This window comes from Castor canadensis, chromosome 1 (assembly GCF_047511655.1).
Source record: "Castor canadensis chromosome 1, mCasCan1.hap1v2, whole genome shotgun sequence".
NCBI lineage: Eukaryota > Metazoa > Chordata > Mammalia > Rodentia > Castoridae > Castor > Castor canadensis.
This window is the reverse complement of record NC_133386.1, coordinates 42,009,117-42,031,308: the sequence shown is the minus strand read 5'-3', so window position 1 is coordinate 42,031,308 and position 22,192 is coordinate 42,009,117. Positions and strand designations below refer to the sequence as shown.

The window sequence follows — 22,192 nt, the reverse complement described above, 5'->3', positions numbered from 1 at the left end:
CAAAATGGAAGGCCAATCCAGCAGAATAAACAAACAGAAGACAGAATCTCAGAATTCTAAGATGAAATGGTAACTAAAGGAAAAACTGAAGAACTATTAGTTAAACAACTCAAGACCTGTGAAAAGAAAATGCAAGAACTCACCGACTCCATCAAAAGACCAAACCTGAGAATCATGGGCATTGAAGAAGGAGAAGAGGTGCAAGCAAAGGGAATGCATAATATATTCAACAAAATAATTACAGAAAATTTCCCCAATATAGAGAAATCTATGCCCATACAGGTGCAAGAGGCCTCCAGAACACCAAATAGACATGACCAAAAAAGAACTACCCCACAGCATATTATCATTAAAACAACAAGTACAGAGACTACAGAAAGAATATTGAAGACTGTAAGAGAGAAAAAACAAGTAACATACAAAGGTAAACAAATCAAAATCACAGCAGACTTCTCAACAGAAACAATAAAAGCAAGAAGAGCTTAGGGTGAGGTCTTCCAGGCACTGAATGAAAATAACTTCAACCCTAGGATACTCTACCCAGCAAAACTATCATTCAAAATAGATGGAGCAATAAAAGTCTTCCATGAAAAGCAGAAACTAAAACAATATATGACCACAAAGCTACCACTACAAAAGATTCTTCAAGGGATTCTGCACACAGAAAGTGAAAGCCAACATAACCATGAAAGGGCAGGCAGTACCAACCTACAGGAAAAGAAAAAGCAAGAAAGTAGAGAGTAACATCTATTTAGGTACACACAATCAAACCTTCAAACAACTAAGACAACTAAATGACAGGAATCACCACATACCTATCAGTACTAACACTTAATGTTAACGGACTTAATTCACCCATCAAAAGGCACCGCTTGAAAAAATGGATTAAAAGGCAAGATCCAACAGTTTGTTGCTTACAGGAGACCTATCTCACTGACAGAAATAAGCATAGGCTTAGGATGAAAGGCTGGAAGAAGATTTACCAAGCCAATAGCCCCTGAAAACAGGCAGGAGTAGCAATACTTATCTCTGACAAAGTAGACTTCAAACCTACATTGATCAAACGAGATAAAGAAGGATATTCCATACTAAAAAAAGGGGAAATAGACCAAAAGGAAATAATAATCATCAACCTGTATGCACCCAATGTCAACGTACCCAATTTCATCAAACATACCCTGAAAGACCTGAAAGCATATATTAACGCCAACACAGTGGTTGTGGGAGACTTTAACACCCCATTATCATCAATAGATAGGTCATCCAAACAAAAAATCAATAAAGATGTCCAAGATCTAAAATATACAATAGATCAAATGGACCTACTTGATGTCTACAGAACATTTCATCCAACTTCTACACAATATACATTCTTCTCAGCAGCCCATGGAATCTTCTCCAAAATAGATTATATCCTAGGGCACAAAGCAAGCCTCAGCAAATATAAGGAAATAGAAATTATACCGTGCATACTATATGATCACAATGCAGTAAAAGTAGAACTCAACAACAAAAGGAAAGACAAAAAACATGCAAACAGCTAGAAACTAAATAACTCACTACTTAATGAACAATGGATCATTGATGAAATAAAAGAGGAAATTAAAAAGTTCCTCGAAGTTAATGAAAATGAAAACACAACCTACCAGAACCTATGGGACACAGCAAAAGCAGTCCTGAGAGGAAAGCTTATAGCCATGAGATATGAAGCCACACAACTATAACCAACTTGTCTTTGACAAAGGAGCTAAAAATATACAATGGAGAAATAGCAGCCTCTTCAACAAAAACTGCTGGGAAAACTGGTTAGCAATCCTCAAAAAACTGAAACTAGATCCATGTATATCACCCTATACCAATATTAACTCAAAATGGATCAAGGATCTTAATATCAAACCACAAACTCTAAAGTTGATACAGGGTCTAGCAGAGTTGCGCAGCGGAAGCGTGCTGGGCCCATAAAGTTGATACAGGAAAGAGTAGGAAATACTCTGGAGTTACTAGGTATAGGTAAGAACTTTCTCAACGAAACCCCAGCAGCACAGCAACTAAGAGATAGCATAGATAAATGGGACCTCATAAAGCTAAAAAGCTTCTGTTCATCAAAAGAAATGGTCTCTAAACTGAAGAGAACACCCACAGAGTAGGAGAAAGTACTTGCCAGCTACACATCAGACAAAGGACTGATAACCAGAATATATAGGGAACTTAAAAAACTAAATTCTCCCAAAACTAATGAACCAATAAAGAAATGGGCAAGTGAACTAAACAGAACTTTCTCAAAAGAAGAAATTCAAATGGCCAAAAAATCCATGAAAAAATGCTCACCATCTCTAGCAATAAAGGAAATGCAAATTAAAACCACACTAAGATTCCACCTCACCCCTGTTAGAATAGCCATCATTAGCAACACCACCAACAACAGGTGTTGGCGAGGATGAGGGAGAAAAAGGAACCCTCTTACACTGTTGGTGGGAATGTAAACTAGTACAACCACTCTGGAAAAAAATTTGGAGGTTACTTAAAAAGCTGGACATCGATCTACCATTTGATCCAGCAATACCACTCTTGGGGATATACCCAAAAGACTGTGACACAGGTTACTCCAGAGGCACCTGCACACTCATGTTTTTTGCGGCACTATTCACAATAGCCAAGTTATGGAAACAGTCAAGATGCCCCACCACTGACGAATGGATTAAGAAAATGTGGTATCTATACACAATGGAATTTTATGCAGCCATGAAGAAGAACGAAATGGTATCTATCGCTGGTAAATGGATGGAATTGGAGAATATCATTCTGAGTGAGGTTAGCCAGGCCCAAAAGACCAAAAATCGTATGTTCTCCCTCATATGTGGACATTAGATCAAGGGCAAACACAACAATGGGATTGGACTTTGAGCACATGATAAAAGCGAGAGCATACAAGGGAGGGGTGAGGATAGGTAAGACACCTAAAAAATTAGTTAGCATTTGTTGCCCTTAACGCAGAGAAACTAAAGCAGGTACCTTAAAAGCACCTGAGGCCAATAGGAAAAGGGGACCAGGAACTAGAGAAAAGGTGAGATCAAAAAGAATTAACCTAGAAGGTAACACACACGCACAGGAAATTAATGTGAGTCAACTCCCTGTATAGCTATCCTTATTTCAACCAGCAAAAACCCTTATTCCTTCCTATTATTGCTTATACTCTCTGTACAACAAAATTAGAAATAAGGGCAAAATAGTTTCTGCTGGGTATTGAGGGGGTTGGGGGGAGAGAGAGGGGGCGGAGTGGGTGGTAAGGGAGGGGGTGGGGGCAGGGGGGAGGAATGACCCAAGCCTTGTATGCACATATGAATAATGAAATAATAAAATAAAGAAAAATAAAATATGAATGGGAAAACACAGAAACATGCAAATGTAATATGATTACAATAGTCACTGAAATAAATGTAACTTTAATTTCATAAATTAATATCCTCACAAGTAGTTAAGAATATCAAAGAAAAAAAAACTAAGAAAGTTCTTAATTTATATTACAATAATCCATACTCCATGTACATGCTGATTTCAAGTCAATACCTAACAAAAAAAAAAAAATGGAAAAGGATTCAGTAAACTTTCAACCATCTCCAGATGAGAAACCCTGTTTGTATGTGAGAGATTAGCAATGTGTATGTAGCTATTCATTCATTTACCCATTTACAATTGAGTGCCTACTATATACAATATACTGGGCACTGCAGTCAAAAGTAAATAAGACCAGTCAACTAGATTCTAAAGTATTAACAAGTAAAAAGGATACTTTTTATTATTAAAGATGTTGTGGAAACAAGTGAGGGAGGTCTTAAGACAGTACATCACACATGTAAACGTCATAAAGACAGAAAAGAGTCTAGAACCATTGTTAAGATCAACATGCTATTAAAAGTTTATGGACAAACCCTATAGTTGATAGATACATTACAGCACTGATATGTAGCCAAAACCAATTTTTTCTTTGATTCACTTGAGTTCCTCTCAGAATTTGTGCCAGCATTTCCAAATTTTAGAACACTAATGTGTTTTCATATTACGTGTTTCACCTTGGAAACTCTTAGTGATATTCAAAACAAAAAGCGTAAGTTATCTCTTAAATGTTAATATTTTAGAACATTTTTATAAGCCAGTCAACATGTACAAGACTAAAAGGGACTATTCAGAAAAACACGAAGGTTTATTTTTTCTCTACTCTTCAATAAAAGAAGACATTGAAAAAGACTAAAGTTTTGGATGTGAACCAAAACAAGCTCATTGATCAAAATATCCTAGAGAATATGAAGAAAAGAAAATATGAAAAAGAGAACACATTAGTATCTATCAATCAAACTTCTCTTCATATCATTTCTTGAGAACATCTTGATCTTAAGAATAACATTAAAATTCTCAGCAAAATTGATTCTAAATAAAAAAGTTAGTAAATCTAAAAACATCGATGAACAAAACTAAATTTCATGGCTCACTTTAGGGCCAATGTAATTTCCTACAAATAATCTGTATCTTCATGAAACCTATTTACCAAACTAGGTAGGTCACTACAAGCATCTACACAATAAAATATTTAAACATTTTAGATGGCTTCTCTCTTTATTTAAAATAGAAGCAGAATTACCTGAGTGTGTAGCTGATATCATCTTTGGACAACATGGTGAATAACAGATAAGTTGTATAAACAGAACCAGCAAATCTGTGAGGGATACTGAATCTTTACAAGGAAAAAAGGAAAAATTAGTGCCTAGCATATGCTTACAATCTAGAAAAATTAAACTGTGTTCCAAACACCTGTAAGATTACATTATAGTTTCTAAGAAAAGCCAATCAGAAAATAGCAATAATAGAAGGACTCCAGAACAAATTAGACAGAGTACCTTAAAAAATATAGCAAGGCAAACAATGTAATAGGTACCATATAAAGGTATTGTCTTGCCATCTATTTTAGCCAACTGTTTACTAGAAACCTATAATGGAAACATGTATGAATCTGATCATAGCTGTTTGAGTTGATTCAATTATGAGTAGTAACATTCAGCTTAGCATGTTGAGCCAGCTAATTTATTGATACAGTACTGTAGAAATGAGGTCAGCAAACTTTTCCTGTGAAGAACTATGCAGTAAATATTTCAGGCTTTGTAAGCAAACCATCTCTGTCATAAATTTTATGCCATGTATGCCATTGTAACACTTAGTCACTTACTACTAAATAAATGAGTATGGCTGAATAAAACTTTCTTTGTACTGAAAGTTAATTTTTATATATTTTCTGTGTCACAAAATAGTCTTGTTAAAAAAAATCAACAATTTTAAAACATAAAAACCATTCTTGGCTCACAAGTATAGAAACCAGATGGCAAACCACATTCAGCCTATAGGCTTATAGTTTATGAATCCTTGCTACATAAGCTTACATCAAAAGAGTCTAGAGAAATGTCATGTAGTATTTAAATGTGAATATCAGCCTATGCTATGATACAAGAATAAAACTATCAAACTTAGTTATAAGATGATCTTTCTATTTCTGTAAAATTTAGCAATACCACATAAAATAGCTGTCCTTTCATTGAAAGACTCTATTAAGCACCCACTACTGCCTATGAGCATAAGTCTATGTGGGACAGTCATGAGAATTACAAAACAAGCATATAAGGCAGCGTCTTTTCTCATGGAGCACACAAAGACTTAGGCAAATAAAATAAGTAGACAAAGCTGGTTCTTTGAAAAAATAAACAAGAGCAACAGGCCCCTGGCAAATCTGACTAAAATGAGGAGGGAAAACACTCAAATTAGTAAAATCAGAAACAAAAAGGGACGACAACAACAAACACCAAGGAAATCCAGGGAATCATCAAGAAACTGTGAGAACCTATACTCAAATAATTGAAAAATCTAGAAGAAATGGACAAATTTCTAGATATATATGACTATCCAAAACTGAACCAAGAAGATATTAGTCACCTAAACAGATCTAAAACACAAAATGAAATTGAAGCAGTAATAAAGAGTCTCCCAAAAAAGAAAAGTCCAGGACCTGATGGATTCTCTGCTGACTTCTATCGGACCTTTAAAGAACTAACACCAACTCTCCTTAAGCCTTTCCATGAAATAGAAAGAGAAAGAACACTGCCAAACTCATTTTATAAAGCCAGTATTACTCTCATGCCAAAACCAGACAAGGATACATTCAAAAAGGAGAGCTACAGGCCAATCTCCTTAATAAACATTTATGCAAAAATCCTCAATAAAATAATGGCAAACCGAATCCAACAACATATACAAAAGATCATATACCATAACCAAGTTGGCTTCATCCCAGGGGTGCAGGAATGGTTCAACACACGCAAATCATTCAATGTAATACAGCACATTAACACAAGCAAAGACAAAAACCTCTTAATCATCTCGATAGACGCAGAAAAAACCTTTGATAGGATTCAACACCATTTCATGATATAAACTCTCAGGAAACTAGGAATAGAAGGACTGTACCTCAACATTATAAAGGCTACATATGACAAACCTATAGTAAACATCATACATAATAGGGAAAAACCAAAACCATCTCCCCTAAAGTCAGGACGAGACAAGGATGCCCACTCTCCCCACTCCTATTCAACATAGTCCTGGAATTCCTAGCCAGGCAATAAGGCAAGAAGAAAGAATATGTAAAGAAGTAGTCAAACTATCCCTATTTGCAGATGACATATCTAATACCTTAAAGATCCCAAAAACTCCTAGACACTATAAACAGCTTCAGCAAAATAGCAGGATACAAAATCAATTTACAAAAATCAGTAGCCTTTCTATATACCAACAATGAGCAGAATGAGAAAGAGCATAGCAAAACAATTCCATTTACAATAGCCTCAAAAAAAAAAAATCAAATACCTAAGAATAAACTTAACAAAGGATGTAAATGACCTCTACAAGGAGAACTACAAACCACTGAAGAAAGAGATGGAAGAAGACTACAGAAGGTAGAAGGATCTTCCATGTTCATGGATTGGCAGAATCAACAGAGTAATAATGGCTATACTACCAAAAGCAATCTATGTATTCAACGCAATTCCCATCAAAATTCCAATGACATTCATCACAGAGATTGAAAAATCTATCCTAAAGTTCATTTGGAAACACAAAAGACCACAAATAACTAAGGAAATACTGAGCAAAAAGAGCAACAGTAGAATTATCACAATACCCAACTTCAAACTATACTACAGAGTCATAGCAATAAAAACAGCATGGCACTGGCACACAAACAGACATGAAGACCAGTGAAACAGAATAGAGGACCGGATATGAATTCATGCAACTACTCTCACCTAATTTTCGACAAAGGTACCAAAAACATACGAAGGAGAAAAGACAGCCTCTTCAACAAATGTTGCTGGGAAAACTAGGTATCTTCCAGCAGAAAAGTGAAACTAGATCGATGCCTGTCACCCTGTACTAGAATCAACTCAAATTGGATTAAGAACGTTAATATCAGACCTGAAATCTTGAAGCTGATACAAAGAGCAGGGAATACACTGGAAGCAATAGGCATAGGCAAGGACTTCAAGAAAAAGGATTAGCAAATGGGACTACATCAAATTAAAAAGTTTCTCCACAACAAAAGAAATGGTTTTTTAAATTGAAAGGACCACCCACAGAATGGGAGAAAATCTTTGCAAGCTACTTATCAGACTGATAGCCAGAATATATAGGGAGCTCAAAAAACTAAACTCCCCAAAAATCAATGACCCAATAAAGAAATGGGCAAGTGAACTAAACAGAACTTTTTCAAAGGAAGAAGTACAAATGATTAAAAAACACATGAAAAAATGCCCACCATCCCTGGCCATAAAGGAAATGCAAATCGAAACCACATTAAAATTCCACCTCAGTCCTGTTGCAATAGCCATCATCAAGAACACAACAATAACATGTTGTGGGGATGCAGGAAAAAAGAACCCTCACACACTGCTGGTGATATACGTTAGTACAACCACTACCAAAACAATATGGAGGCTCCTCAAAAAACTAAACATAGATCTGCCACATGATCCAGCGATACCACTGCTACAGATATACACAAAGGAATGTGAGTCAGGTTACTACAAAGGCACCTGCACACCCATGTTTATTACAGCACTATTCACAATAGCCAAGCTATGGAAACAACCAAGATGCAAAGATGCTCCAATACCGACAAATGGATTAAGAAAATGTGGTATTTATACACAATGGAATTTTATTCAGCCACAAAGAATGAAATTTTGTCATTTGCAGGTGAATGAATGGAACTGGAAAACATCATCTTAAACAAAGTTAGTCGGGCTCAGAAGGGCAAAAACTGCAAGTTCTCCCTGATGTGGATTATACACCTAAAACAAATGCAGTAATATTATTGGACCCCGGACACGCTAAGGTGAGACTGCACACAGGAGGGACAGGGGAACGTAAGGAGACCTAAATCTTGAATGTGGTTGATGTGCTCACTGTATAAGAATGAATATAGTAATCTTAAACTGGCTAAGGCCACTATGGGGACGAGACTAGGGAGCAGCGAAGAGGTCTGGTAGAAATGAATCAATTTGTAATACATATGTACATGGAAATAACACAAGGAATCTCCCTATATAGCTATCTTTATCTCAAACTAGCAAAAACGCCATGTTTTTCTTATTATCTTTAATGTTTTTTTCTTCTACAAAATCGGAGAACAATACAGCAAAACAGGTTCTGCCTGGAGGTGGTATGGGTTAGAAGAAGGAGGAGGGGAGAGGTGATGCAAATAATGTATACACATGTAAAATGCAAAAATGACTTAAAAAAAACAAGTAGACAAAGCAGTACTCAAACTGAATATTCTTTATCACAAGGTCAGCAAGTTGTACACTTGTGATCCGATTTTATAATAGGCTCACAAGCTAAGAAAGTATCAGGGGTCCTCAAAACCATGTTCGTTGTCAGTGATTTAATAGAAAGACTCCCAGTATTCAAGACATATTCATATGCAAGCTATGCATTATTTTACAAAAGAATGTAAAGCAAAAATCAAAGGGAAAAGGCACAAAGGGTGAAATCTAGAGAAAACCAGACACAAACTTTTAGGGCCTTGTCCCAGAAGTGTCCCACAAAATACTTTTAGTTCTTCCAACAATGATTTGTCACCACACAATGGGACATGCTGCCTACTAGAAAACCTCATTAGAGACTTGGTACCCATGGCCTTTTTGAGGGGCTGAGGACAAAAGCATCCTCCATCTGGCACATATTAAAATTCTAAACTGCAAAAGAGAAAGTAGGTGTTTAGCATAAATCACATTGCTTGTACAAACAGTTCAAGCACAGTGATCAGTGTACAAATAGTTTAGGTATGCTTATCAGTGCTGGGAGTGATAGGTTTCCAAGTTCCAAGATGCCAGTCAAGAGCCAACCTTGCAAGCAAGCCATTCTAGGGATAGCAGTCACAGCCTCCGGCCTGCTAGGTTAACCGTTTTTACGTGCACGTACATACACACACGCACACATACAGAATGTACAATAAAAGTGGTAAACAGTCCACCAAGCCCAAAATATTTACCATCTGGCATTTACAGAAAAAGTTTGCTGAGCCCTACTCTATACAGCGTTCTTAATATAGTTCATGTTTTAAGGGAATTAAAGATAATAACTAACATCAACGTGCTGACATTTGGCTGGAAAAAATTAAATCATAGGGTAAAATTAATATAGGAATAGATCAAATGTTACATTCTCAAAACTAAGAAAATTCTGTGAGTCCAGCATCGCTGGTATCATTGTTCCATTTTTACAGATTAAAAACCTGAAACACAAAGAGTGAGTGATTTGTCCAAATGACCACAGATCATTTATAAGATATCCATAACTTATGACATCTTCTAATTTATATTCAGAACTGGATCACCACATAGGTCTAGGAGTTTGAAAGGCAAAGAGAAATGAGAAAGCATTAAAAGTCAGGGGGAATAGAAATAATAATATATGCAGGAATAAGTACATACTGAAAACTAAAAGAAAAAAATACTTTAAGGTATATAAGACTAAAAGGTTGTAGCTAAGTGCCCTAGAAGACACCATGTCAAATTTCCAAGTTTGAGTCTATAACATATAAATCTTACCATATCTTAACATAGTCATTTCTCCCAATTGTACTTACTCTTTCTATTCTTCATCTTTATAGGAAATAATTTTCTGCCTTGTGTATATATCAATAATCTTCCTAAAAGGCACAGTGAGTGAATAAAATAAATATACTGTAATTCTTGTCCTGAGTAGTAGAAAGTTTTCTGTACATTCCCTTAAAAGAGAAGCAAACAATAACATTCATTTTAATGTTACCATATTATACAGTACCTCTCTTCATTTCCTTCCTGAACATCAAACAAGGTTGTAGTCTATAATGAAGACAATGTTGTACAAATTTTTAAAAATTTACTTTCCTTACTGTTTACTAAGATCCTTTACACTAAATCTGATGAGAAGCAACCATTTTTTTTTTTTTTTTGAAATTTACACAGTCCAAAGCCTTTTATTTTTTGACATCCTTCATGTCATGAATTCATAGGGAATAGGTTCCAGAAGCTCAGGCTCCTTTCCATTGGTTCTCACAAAGTGTGCTTCTCTGGGTGGAGCAGGCTGGCGCTTCAGCTGAACCCAGGTTCAAAAGCAACCATTATAAAATTGGCAAAACTTAGAAAATTATAACATGCATCCAGTGTTCATTCTAAAACATTATAAGAATACCAGAGTATCTATCATCAAACAAGAGCTTCAAAAGTAAGGTAAGGGAGGGAGAAGTCAATAGAAAATTTTACTATTTAATTTTACCAATTAAAAGCTAATACAGGTAAAGTCTATGCAAATATTCTAAAATTCAAAGAATTGAAATCTGAAAAACTTCTGGTACCAAGCATCTAAGATAAGGGATATTTGACTTGTACTAAAAATGATCATATTTACAAACATGCATGCAAATAAAATTATAATCTCCAAAATACAGGCATCTTCTGATATATATTCTCCATTCACTCCTACATTCAAGGTTCCTATTTTATACAACATCCTGAACTACCCATTGATTTAAAAACAAACAAACAAAAAAAAAACCAGAAGCATGAAATTCGGCTTCCAATTCAGGGTATAGCAAATAGTCTGATATGATCAGGGCCCTACGAGGACAAGTGGGAGAGACAAGAGACTAGAAGGAACAGATCACAGAGGACTTAACCACAGAAGGAATCTGGACTTTATTATAGAGGCCACTGGGAAGTTATAAAGGAGTTTTTAGAAGGAATGTTACACTCAAATATGGACTGTGGAACATTGGCTCTGATGGCAGTATAGAAAGGTGATGAAAGAAAATCAAAGTCTGAAATAAGAAGCTCGAATAAAAATGATGAATAAAAACATTAGCAAAAATAATGAAGGGGAGACAGATAAAAATAAATATTTAAGAAAATGAAGTCAATATGCCTTAGCCAGATTTACACATGGATAGTGAAAGAATGAAAGAAGATAAGAAAATCATCTGTGTACATGATAAATTTCTTCTTCTAATTGTATTGAAGAAAAGGAGAGGTCTAAAAAGAAAAACAAAAACAATGATTTAGGGCCTGGTATTGCAGTTTTTGAAGTGCCCATGTAGCATCCAGATAGCTACACTGATTAATAGACAAGTGTGCAGGTCTGAAATTCAGGAAAATGATGCAGGTTTAGAATGTCTCAGTTACTATTTACATGTAAATAGAAAGTGAATGGACTATCCCAAGAGAACAGGCAGACTAAGATGAGAAACAAGCAAAGGGCAAAATCTGTGTGAATACAAGCTTGTAAAGAATAGAAAAGAGCCTCTCAAGTAACAAAGAAAAACTTAATAGATGAGGATTAGGCAATCCATGAAAGAATGGTACTGTGAGGAGGTAAAACAACAGAGGCAAATGCTGTAAAATGAGGAAAAGAGAGGGAACTACGATGAGAAGGTTATAGAGCAGTAGAAATAGAAACCTGATTTCTGTGATTAAAAAATGAATAGGAGGAAAGTGAAACCTGAGAGAATATAGAATATTGAAAAGAGCTCTTCTCTGAAGAGGTATGGCACATACAGAGCAAAAAAACTTGCTCTATTTTTTAATAGAAAGATGGAAGATGCATGAGCAGGTTGGAGGATGCAGGGGAAAGTGCCAATAGAAAGACAAGTAAAGCAATGTCCTGGCTCTATTAAAAGAAAAAAATAGTGGAAGGTAACAGAATAAGCAGAACACATACAGAGAACAATTTGAAACACAATGTAGGCTAGAGGAAGGGAATGTTGATATAAGCACAGAAATATGCATTTGTGTACACGGAAACAGGACCTTCAGGGAACTCATACATGAAACTTCATTTTCTTAGAAAGTACTCTTCTTGAGACAGGGGTGAGAAGAAACACTGCTGCTCCTTGATGAAACTGGCAAAGGATTATTATAATATCTATTATACAACATCCAGGGAAAGAAATCCAACAGGATTTCGAACAGAACAAAGGAAGAAACTGAGATGTATTTGCACCTTCAATCTATGTCACAAATTCTCTCTGCTCAATTTCCTATGTACTGGAAAACAGGGAGAATTGAATTGATCTAAAGTTGGAGAAATGCAAGAAGGATTGAGCAAAATTTTGAAACAAATGGCAAAGATTGCAACAAAACACACTTGAGGTCTCCACTAGATACAGAAGAAGAAAAACTATGCAGGGCTACAAAAATGGAAGAGGGTTTCAAAAGTGCTGGATATAACTGTCTAATATCAAGATATAAGAATAATCTACATATCTGTGCACTAAACTTATGTATCCTTTTCTTCCTTTTGAAGAATAAATTCTGACTTCTATACTTTCTCCTCCACTACAAAGCACTAATTTTTAAAATCCATTAATTATTGGTCTTTGAACATTTTTCTTGCTTTGAGTAAAATATAAAAATAACAGACTTACAAAATATATTAGTCACATCTTAAGACATGAAATGTGAGCAAAAGGACAAGAGAAACTAATAATAGGCAGAAAAGTCCTGTTAAACATTTAAAATAAAGTTTATTCTTTCATGACAAGTAAGATATCTAGCTGGGTGTGGGAACAAATGCCTGTAATCCCAACACATGGGAAGCAGGATGATCTCAAGTTTGAGGCCAATCACAGCTATATAGCAAGACCCTGTTCCCAAAAAGGAAAAGGAAAAGAAAATGGTATCTACTGGGATAGGTAATTATGGACAAAAACAATAAGAATAGAAGTAACAAAGCAGTGTAGGCAGTGGTATGCAAGAATTTAAGAGAAGCTTTACTTTACTTTACTCTATAACTAAAGAAGAGAAATGAGGGCCAGACTAAAAGCATCCAGGACATTTTAGCTCAGACTGAGGTTATGGAGAAAGGAATCACAGGTGGGATGGGGTATCCAATAATAAAAACTGTCTTTTAAAGAACTTTTCCTCCTACTAAAGTGATAAGTGCCTGTTTTTAGGAGTGATATGCAAGCAGAGGAAAAAGAAAGGACTATATTACTATTGCAAATAAATTAGAGCATTATAACTCAGTATAAATTAAGAACTGCATATAGTAAGAATCAGCATGATGATACATTAATTTCAAGGTAGATATCTTATAGAAAGTCATGATTACAGTGTAAGCCTAAAATCTGTAAAATATATTTTACATCATTGGCAAAAGTCCTCTAATTTACCATGCAACTAACATCTACTAACAAGTAAGTCATTACTAAGCTATTTTTATTAATAAAATTAACCATTTTAATATACATAAGAGAAAATACTTGCCACAATGTTTTGAATGTCCCAAAATATCATCAGCTTTCATGGCCTCACACAATTCCAAGTACTGAACACACTGCTGAACTGCTGTCGCTATCTGATAAAATAGTAACTTATTAATTCTACAAATTTTCAGTGTATATTTCCAAGTTTCTGTTAAGTTAGTCAAGGCTACAAAAAACACTAGAAGGAAACCTTTTGCTATTTTATCAACATAAGAGCTGGTCTTAAGATGAAATTTCTAGCAAATTTGATCCATTACATACATAAAATATTTGACCATGCTGATAAAATAAGTTATTTTTAATGAAGTAATTCTACCAGGAAAAAAAAACTGGTTAATGATATAGATAAAATCTGTTTCTTATTTGAAGAGTTAAGGGTTAATCTAAGAAACATTTTAAATTCTTCCACCTATATCACTGTGATAGCACATAAACCATGAGGAAAAACTCATCTTCTTTTTGTTTTTTTCTCTTTATCCATTCTGTGTTTATTTGGTAGCAATTTTCATTTCAATGGGAATAGAAGATAAAATGAGGTGTGAAAAGACTTTATTTCAATTTAATTTTTGTAAAACTCTTCTATTATCTTTTGCCTCTATAAATAAATTCCCATCCTAATTTTCAATATTCCCTCTTCTTAGGCTGTTTCAATTCTTTGATGCTTTTTATTTTTTATTTATTTACTTATTGGTGGGACTGGAGTTTGAAGTCAGGGCTTCACACTTGCAAAGCAAGCACTCTACTACTTAAGCCATGCCTCTAGTCCAGTTCTCTTAATTCTCCAACACAAAACAATTATTGTTTTCTTTTCATTTTATGCTGTACTGCACTCAACCAAACAGTCACAATTCCAGAATCTTTCTTCCACCTAACATTTAAACTCAAGGTTCTGCCTAAACACATAAGCCATATTTATTGGCCAAAATTACATTACAACTTCTTAAGCATTTAATAAATTTCACATTTTCATGTTTGTCCATTATTAATTTATTAGTTTTGCCATTTATTTTCAATTTTTCCAGTACCCTTAACACAATGTTATGCTAATAGTGATAAGTATAGGTAATTTAGGTAATATATTTTACAGTGTTAATCTATATTTGATATAACTCAAACCAATCTTTTAGTTGCAAAAACATTTATCACTTAGCTCTTACATGCCACTTTCTAGAAGCAATTCCCTTTTTAATGCCAGATCTAAATCAAATTACATGTTTTTAATTCTTAAAAACATGGCTTCTCTCAAACTAGCTTGTTATTTATAGCAGCCCAACTTACTATGTATTTAATGTATTTCCTAATTGTTATTCTGACTTTAAGTCTCTACTTATATCCTTTTTTGTTTCACAGGTTGGTAGTTTAAGGTCACATAAAAGGGAATTGCTTCATTATTTACTATTAATCACCACCACTCAACTTAGAATATTCAAGACATTTTACATCATATATCTTTTTGTGATATTATTTCCCAAAATAAAAACAGAAGCACAGACTTACCAGAGACTTATATTTCTTTTCAAGAAGTCTTAGTACTACAGCTCTGCTATAATATGCGTGCTAAAATCAAGGAGAAATGATATTTAACATTCAAGCTATACCATTCAAATGTATTTTTTTCTGCATCTTTTCCAATAACATCAGAAATCACAAAATAACTTAGGTTTAAGTTATTATAACTAAGGCCATGCAGGTTTTTCTATATACAATGAATTAGGGGCATAGCAATCTGAAAATGAGAATGATTAATTTTTGATAACTAAAAATAAGTAGATCATTTGGTGATAGTAAAAAGGAAACTGCCCATCAATGTTATCCAATTTCTATGCTTTTCTAAAACCACTACAAAAACAGAGCACCTAACTACCAGTGTATGACAGAAACCAAGAAAGATACAGAAGAGAAAGAAAAATAAATTATAAATCTCAAATGAAGATGTACACTTTCTACATATACAGATGTTTCCCATAGTTGAAATGAATCCATATCCTAATCACTTTCTGCAAATAGTATTTCCAAATGATTGGCAGGACCAAAAACGTTTTGCCACCTTAGAACCAAATATAGTAAAACGCATTCATGGCATCGTACAGAGTCAGGGAAAACTACACATTTTTACCTAAATTGTGTTAGCTATCATTAAATACAGTTCTTCATTTTACTTAAAAACTTAAACAGAATAAAGCCCAGTAAAAATTATCAGAATTCAGGGGAACAGAGTTTTTAATTCACTAAACTATGTTTTAATCAATTGAAGGTTAATCAAATCCCTGTGTAGTTTGAAATGCTTTCAAAAACCATTAATCCTTTCATCAGCTTTTATAATAGAGAAATGTTGATGTATAATTACACAATTTTTAACATTGACCATACTCTAAAAAGGAATTCTGATGGCATTTTCACTAGACCATCATCCTTAAACTACAGCCCTCCGACCAAACTTAGCATTCCACTTGATACTGTAAATAAAGTTTTATTAGAACACAGTCAAGTTCATTAATTTACATATTATCTATAAATGCTTTGAAGCTGCAATAGTTGGATTGGAAAACTGCAACAAAGACTGTACAGCCAACAAAGCCAGATATATATGCCATCTGGCCTTTTACATAAAAAGTTTGCCAACCCATTTTAGATATACACAGTATAAGACAATGTAATGAATTTTCATTAATACTAAAACACATCCTGGGGTTTATCTTTTTAATGATTTTCTAGTGGTTAGTTTTCTTGTGGTATGCCTCATTCTCTTAAGAATCAAGTACAGGAAACCAAAATATTAAGTGAAAAAAATTTCAAACAGTAAATAGGATTTCATTTTTGTTTCAAAAGACTTAAACAACAAAAGTATGTGGTAAATATACCTAGATAAACAAAAAGCTTAACAGTTTTTGTCCCTGTGTTTTATAATTAGAAAAAAATTGTACTTTTACACTTTTTGTACATTTTCCTCAATAAAGGCATAATTTGATAGCAGAAAAAAATTAAGAAAAAGGCCGGGCACCAGTGGCTCACACCTGTAATCCTAGCTACTCAGGAGGCAGACATCAGGAGGATCATGGTTCAAAGCCAGCCTGATCAAATAGTTTGCAAGATCCTATCTTGGGAAAACCCATCACAAAAAAGGGCTGGTGGAATGGCTCAAGGTGTAGGCCCAGAGTTTAAGCCCCAGTATGACAAAAAAGAAATAAAGACAAAGTATCAGATGTGAGGAACAAAGGGTTCAGGTTAATGTAATTAAATTGTGCAAAGATTTATTACATACTACTATGTAGATGACAGCACTAAGCACAAGACATGGAATTGTGCAAGCTGAAGAAGATGTAAACTAGAGGATGTTTTTGACACTATCGCCTGTGCTCAAAAAAATTGAGCAATGAATCTTTACGTCCTACCACATCTATTTAAATTGTTTAAGTTTTTATTTAAACTGGAGAAAAAAGAATTTTGGTGAGTCATTCATCCTAAATAGATTCAAATGAACTGCAATTTAAAATCTTATTCTGACTCTGCCACTTACTAGGTAAATAATCTTGGGCTGGTTAACTTCTCCATGCTTTAGTTACTACATTTCAGAAATGGGGCACTAATGCCATCTACCGCATAGATTTTTACTGGAATTAAATGAGTTAACACATGTAAAAAAGTGATTAGAACACTTAGCACACAGTAAACGCTCACACATTAGCTACTCTTTAAATTGATATAACAAAAAACAAAATTCCTTACCATCCACTTTTTGAACCATACAGCCTTAGTATCAATTAATGCAAAAAAGTACATTGGATCCAAAATCTTTTGAGAGCCAAGATGGCTTTGATCATGTTTAACTGATAATAAGGACAAAGTGCTCTCCACAATTTCCTCCATATACCTTAAAGTTTGGAAAAGAAGAAATGACTTTAGAAAAAAAAAAAAAAAAGGCTGATATATTTAGTATTGGTGATATATTTTAAACTTTTTTATTTTTCAGTAAATGGCAGAGGTCGGGTTCATAGTCAACTTTTCTGCTTTAAAAACTTATGTCCTTTCTACATCAACACTGGCTCTATAAATGTAACTTTACTTACAACCTTATTAGAAATTTTAGAGCTGAAAGCAAAAGTTTAAAGAACATTTAAGGAACTTGTCAAAATTATCAAAGAACAGTAAGAACCTATGACTACAACATCCAATTTTACCTTGTGATAAGTGATATAAAATGGCACTTGTACAGAGCCATTTACATAGTTAAGTATAAAACATGGCAAGCTTCAAAAAGAAGAAAAACTATGCGAGTAACTTCCTAATCATGTATGCCAATGAAGACTATCTCTCCCCTCTCTCTTTGAAATGTCTGAGGGGCAATAACACTTCTGTGTTTTACATTTGCCTAAAGTCAGAGACTTACTTTTCTGGGTGTCGAATCCAGAAAGACGGAGCTTCTTTCTGATAGTCATTTAGAAGACGGACCTACAAAGCAGTATACAACACTTCTCAAAAACTTAAAGCTCTTAAATGTAGAACTAGTTGAAACAGCAGCATACTCTAGTAAATGAATACCTTTTTAAGTAAGCAGTTCACATTGGGATTAGTTACATCTATACCAGTTGAGAGAGTAGGAATATGATTTTCTCTAGAAAGAAAGTATAACTCCAAGTATTTAGCTGAAAAGTAAAAATATAAAATCATTGTACCATTCATATACAGTGATTTCTGAAAAAAATCATTTATGTATTTTTCTTAAGTATATATAAAATAAAACATTTTAAATGATTTAATAAACATACCTAAGCTTGAATAAATTTCCTTGGTCATATGTAATGGCGAAAGTGTAAATATCTGTGCATAGAATTTTAAAATCCGGTCCTATGGAAATAAGACAGAAGATCTGCATCTAAGATTATTACAAGAATAGAGGAAACATTTTTCATTTAGTGAAACTCAGAAAATAAACACAAAATAAACTATTTAGAAACACGATTAGAAATCTATCTATAAAAAGAATGTGTCATATACTAATAAAGTGTTTTTTAAAAGAATATGCTCACTATTATAAGAGTCAGTGAAAAGCAAAACAAAATGAATAGTAGATCAAATAACAAAATTTGGTAATAGGAGGTAATGACACTGGAAGGTGGGAGGAGAAAGGTTAGGTTTGATAGAAGAATGTAAAATGTAAAGGTGTCATCAAACAATGGCACAGAGTAGGCTGAACTAAATTTTAAAAAGACCATGCATTTCCAAATCCAAGATTTTTTTCTTTAAATTGTTTATGAGGGTAGTTTCAGTAATTAGACACTGAAAGATCTTAATAATCATTGTACCTATTCCCTAGAAAAATACCAAATTTTTTAATTAAACTTTATTAAAACTCAGAGTAGAAACTACTACAAAGTAAATTAAATGTAAAATGTGTTTAGAACAGTGCCTAGCACTACAGTAGGCACTTAAATTGGTAGCTGTATCACTTTATTTGTACCAACTTAAACATGATGCAATTAACCTTAATTGTGATATCCAACTTTCGTTAAATAAAAATAATGTCTCAAATTTTCTAATCTAGAAGAAAAATATTAATTATCTTGTTTACATCACTTAGGATAATATGCTCTCAAAAGAGTTGAGCTATCTCTAAAGATATCTTCTAAGAACCCCAAGAAATTCCTACTGAACACAAGCTATTAAATACTTGGGGAAGTCTGTTTTTATAGTTGCAGCAATTAGTATCTGTCATGTTTCTACCACTTCAGGTTTCACTCAGTTACATGAAAGAGTCCTTTAGGTTAGGAGATGAAGAAACACATTTAGCAATTTGGATCACACAAATTTAAAATAAATGGATGCCATGCTTTGTTTTCAATTCCCAAATGACCAATTCTGTTACCATTTTCCTCTATGACAATTGCTTCAGATTTATTAACTTAAATAGAGAAACTAACCCTTACTGCATAATAATCTAGAATGGCTAAATAAGGCTATTTATATACTTACACTGACCCATTAAAAATTTTACTGTGTTCATAAAGTTAGAATCTAAAATAAAAGTAATCTATTCAGGCTTGATTCTGTCTTTGTTAAGTAAGGGAGAAAGTTCAGGCAAATTTACAACTGCATTTCTTGTTACAGACCCTTGAACTGTTAAAGGTGACCCTAAAATTACTTTTTTCTCCCTGGAAGTCCTTATATCAAACTTTTTACAGAAGTGTATAATACCCTCTGGTGTTAGTAAGTTTGTACTGCATCCTAGTATTAAGTGAACATTTCTCCCTTTGATAAGAATAGCAAAAGTGTTCCCAAATCACTTCTGTTTACTAACCTAACTATATCTTCATTGATGTTAGAGTGTGATTTTAAACAGACAAAAGTATTGAGATAACTTACATTTTTCCTTAACTGTTTGCTTATGGTCTGTGCTCTCTATTAGAATCTAAGTTCCTGAAGGGCAAAGACTTTGCTATCTTGTTCTTGAAACGATCCCAGAATCTAAACTAGAATGATACATGCTATAGATATTAAATACACACTTGTTGAAAAATAAATAATTGTAACTCTATGCTAATGCCTTAAGTTCTATACAAAACTGCATATCAGTTTTAAAACCAAAGTTTACTTCATTAATGTATCAGGAAGAAAGATAATCTCTTATTAAAAATGCAATTTGCATTTAAAATTTGGTGTTTGGATACAGGCAACACTTTGATTCACCTGTAGAATTACAGCACTCATTAAAATAAGCTTTTTTTCCTCATGTAGTAACTATTCCTGAAAAGTCATATGCATATCAGTTTTTATATAAATCAATCATGTCCCTACTGACTTCATAACTTTACAATTTCTGAGATTTTTCTATAGTTACTTTATGATTCATCTCAAATTATCTTATAAACTTTTAGCTTTATAGCTTTGTCACTTCTCCTTTTAAAATAAATAGTTAAATCCAAAAGGAAAGTGATATAAACCCTAGTTAATCCTAATTCATCATTTTTAAGCTCAAATTTTCATATATCGTTAACTCTTTTGAAACATTTATCTTAAATTAAAAATAATAATACAAATACTTGGGTATTCCTTCACAAGATAAAATGCACAAGTAACAATCTATTATTTGGCAACAAAGAACAATATTTATTCATTGTATTCTGAACTTAATTATTAAATAAATTCCTAAAAAAGAAAATTTTGACAATCCAAAAGCTGAAACTGAATTCCTATAAATATTTAAGCTACTATTAAGGAAAATTATCATATCCCATTTAGTTCTACAATGGTAGAGAAACAGGAATTATTTTTAATATTTCTATAACTGTCTCCTTACACTAAACACAGGATCAGGATCTGAAAAAGACACAGACAGTTTTTCACAGAGAGTAGTCCAGTTCTCACAGTTCAGGACATCAGATGGAGGAGCTGAACATAATGCTTGTAAGGCTTCATATCTCACCTGTAATATTTTATAAGAAGATTTTCATTAATACTCAGCCAGTGGAATAATTTCAATTCTCCAAGGCAGTATTTAACAAACTACTGAAAGGTAGCACACAGATAGCTGTTATAATGAGCCATTTATGAGAATTAGGTGTCCGTTTACAAAATAACTCAAGAACTCGTTTTTAAACCAAGTGATAGAGAAAAAAAAATAGGTTGCTCTTGAGTGTAAAGCCAACTTTAAACATTATATGTAGTAGACCTTAAGCTGCATGTCTGAGAGAAACTGAAGGAAAGATGGTGGTGAATCAAAATTACCACTGCAACATTCTCCAGCAGCCTCCTCCTACAGACTTTCTCCACTCTACTAAGCTTCCACAGCCAAATCCTACAGCTTGAGGATTTTAGGTTTTAAAAACTATGCAGATATGCACCTGCTGAAGCATTCCCATTCCAGAATATATAAACAATTCTCACAAAACAGTTTGAGCTTTTTTATGCTGGCCCATATTTTCTGACTAACAACTGAGATAGGAAAAAGAAAAAAAAAAAGACATTCTGCAGTAGAATGCAAAATTGAGTTTCTGTATTTTCACAGGAAGTTTACTTATCAATCTTCTCAAAATCCAATAAAAATCCCCTCAAAACAGTATGACCTGAGAGATAGCAATGGAAAAGAGTTCTACTCCAGTGCCAAATGGAACAAAGCTTATCTTTCGATTATTCTCCAACTAGTGAGAAACAACAGTAATTCCAACCTGCTCCTCAAAAATCTGACCATTTCCCAGATGAAACAACTGAATCACAGTGAATAAAAAGGTACAGAAGGAGAGACAGGAGCCAGGACCTCAGCAAACCAGACACTCGATTTTTAGAGATAAGAAAAAACACAGAATATGCATAAATTTGAAAAATGTCTAATAAATTTGTATGAAAGAACTCCTAAAT

At 33.7% G+C, this 22,192-nt stretch overlaps 1 protein-coding gene across 6 annotated transcripts in view; it reads right to left on the bottom strand.

Moving 5' to 3' along the window:
- Tbc1d32 (TBC1 domain family member 32) overlaps positions 1 to 22,192 on the bottom strand; it is a 239,191-nt gene that overhangs the window by 177,740 nt on the left and 39,259 nt on the right. For 3 of the 6 annotated variants that reach the window (XM_074075457.1, XM_074075460.1, XM_074075478.1), the window contains 9 exons: positions 21,135 to 21,260; positions 18,607 to 18,685; positions 18,380 to 18,483; positions 18,228 to 18,289; positions 17,567 to 17,711; positions 15,338 to 15,397; positions 13,842 to 13,932; positions 10,187 to 10,327; positions 4,637 to 4,729 (listed from right to left, as the gene is read on the bottom strand). In XM_074075457.1, coding sequence (XP_073931558.1) covers positions 4,637 to 4,729; positions 10,187 to 10,327; positions 13,842 to 13,932; positions 15,338 to 15,397; positions 17,567 to 17,711; positions 18,228 to 18,289; positions 18,380 to 18,483; positions 18,607 to 18,685; positions 21,135 to 21,260 — 901 coding nt within the window. The remainder of the gene's footprint in view (positions 1 to 4,636; positions 4,730 to 10,186; positions 10,328 to 13,841; positions 13,933 to 15,337; positions 15,398 to 17,566; positions 17,712 to 18,227; positions 18,290 to 18,379; positions 18,484 to 18,606; positions 18,686 to 21,134; positions 21,261 to 22,192) is intronic. The other 3 variants (XM_074075472.1, XM_074075485.1, XM_074075464.1) reach the window with 2 other exon arrangements.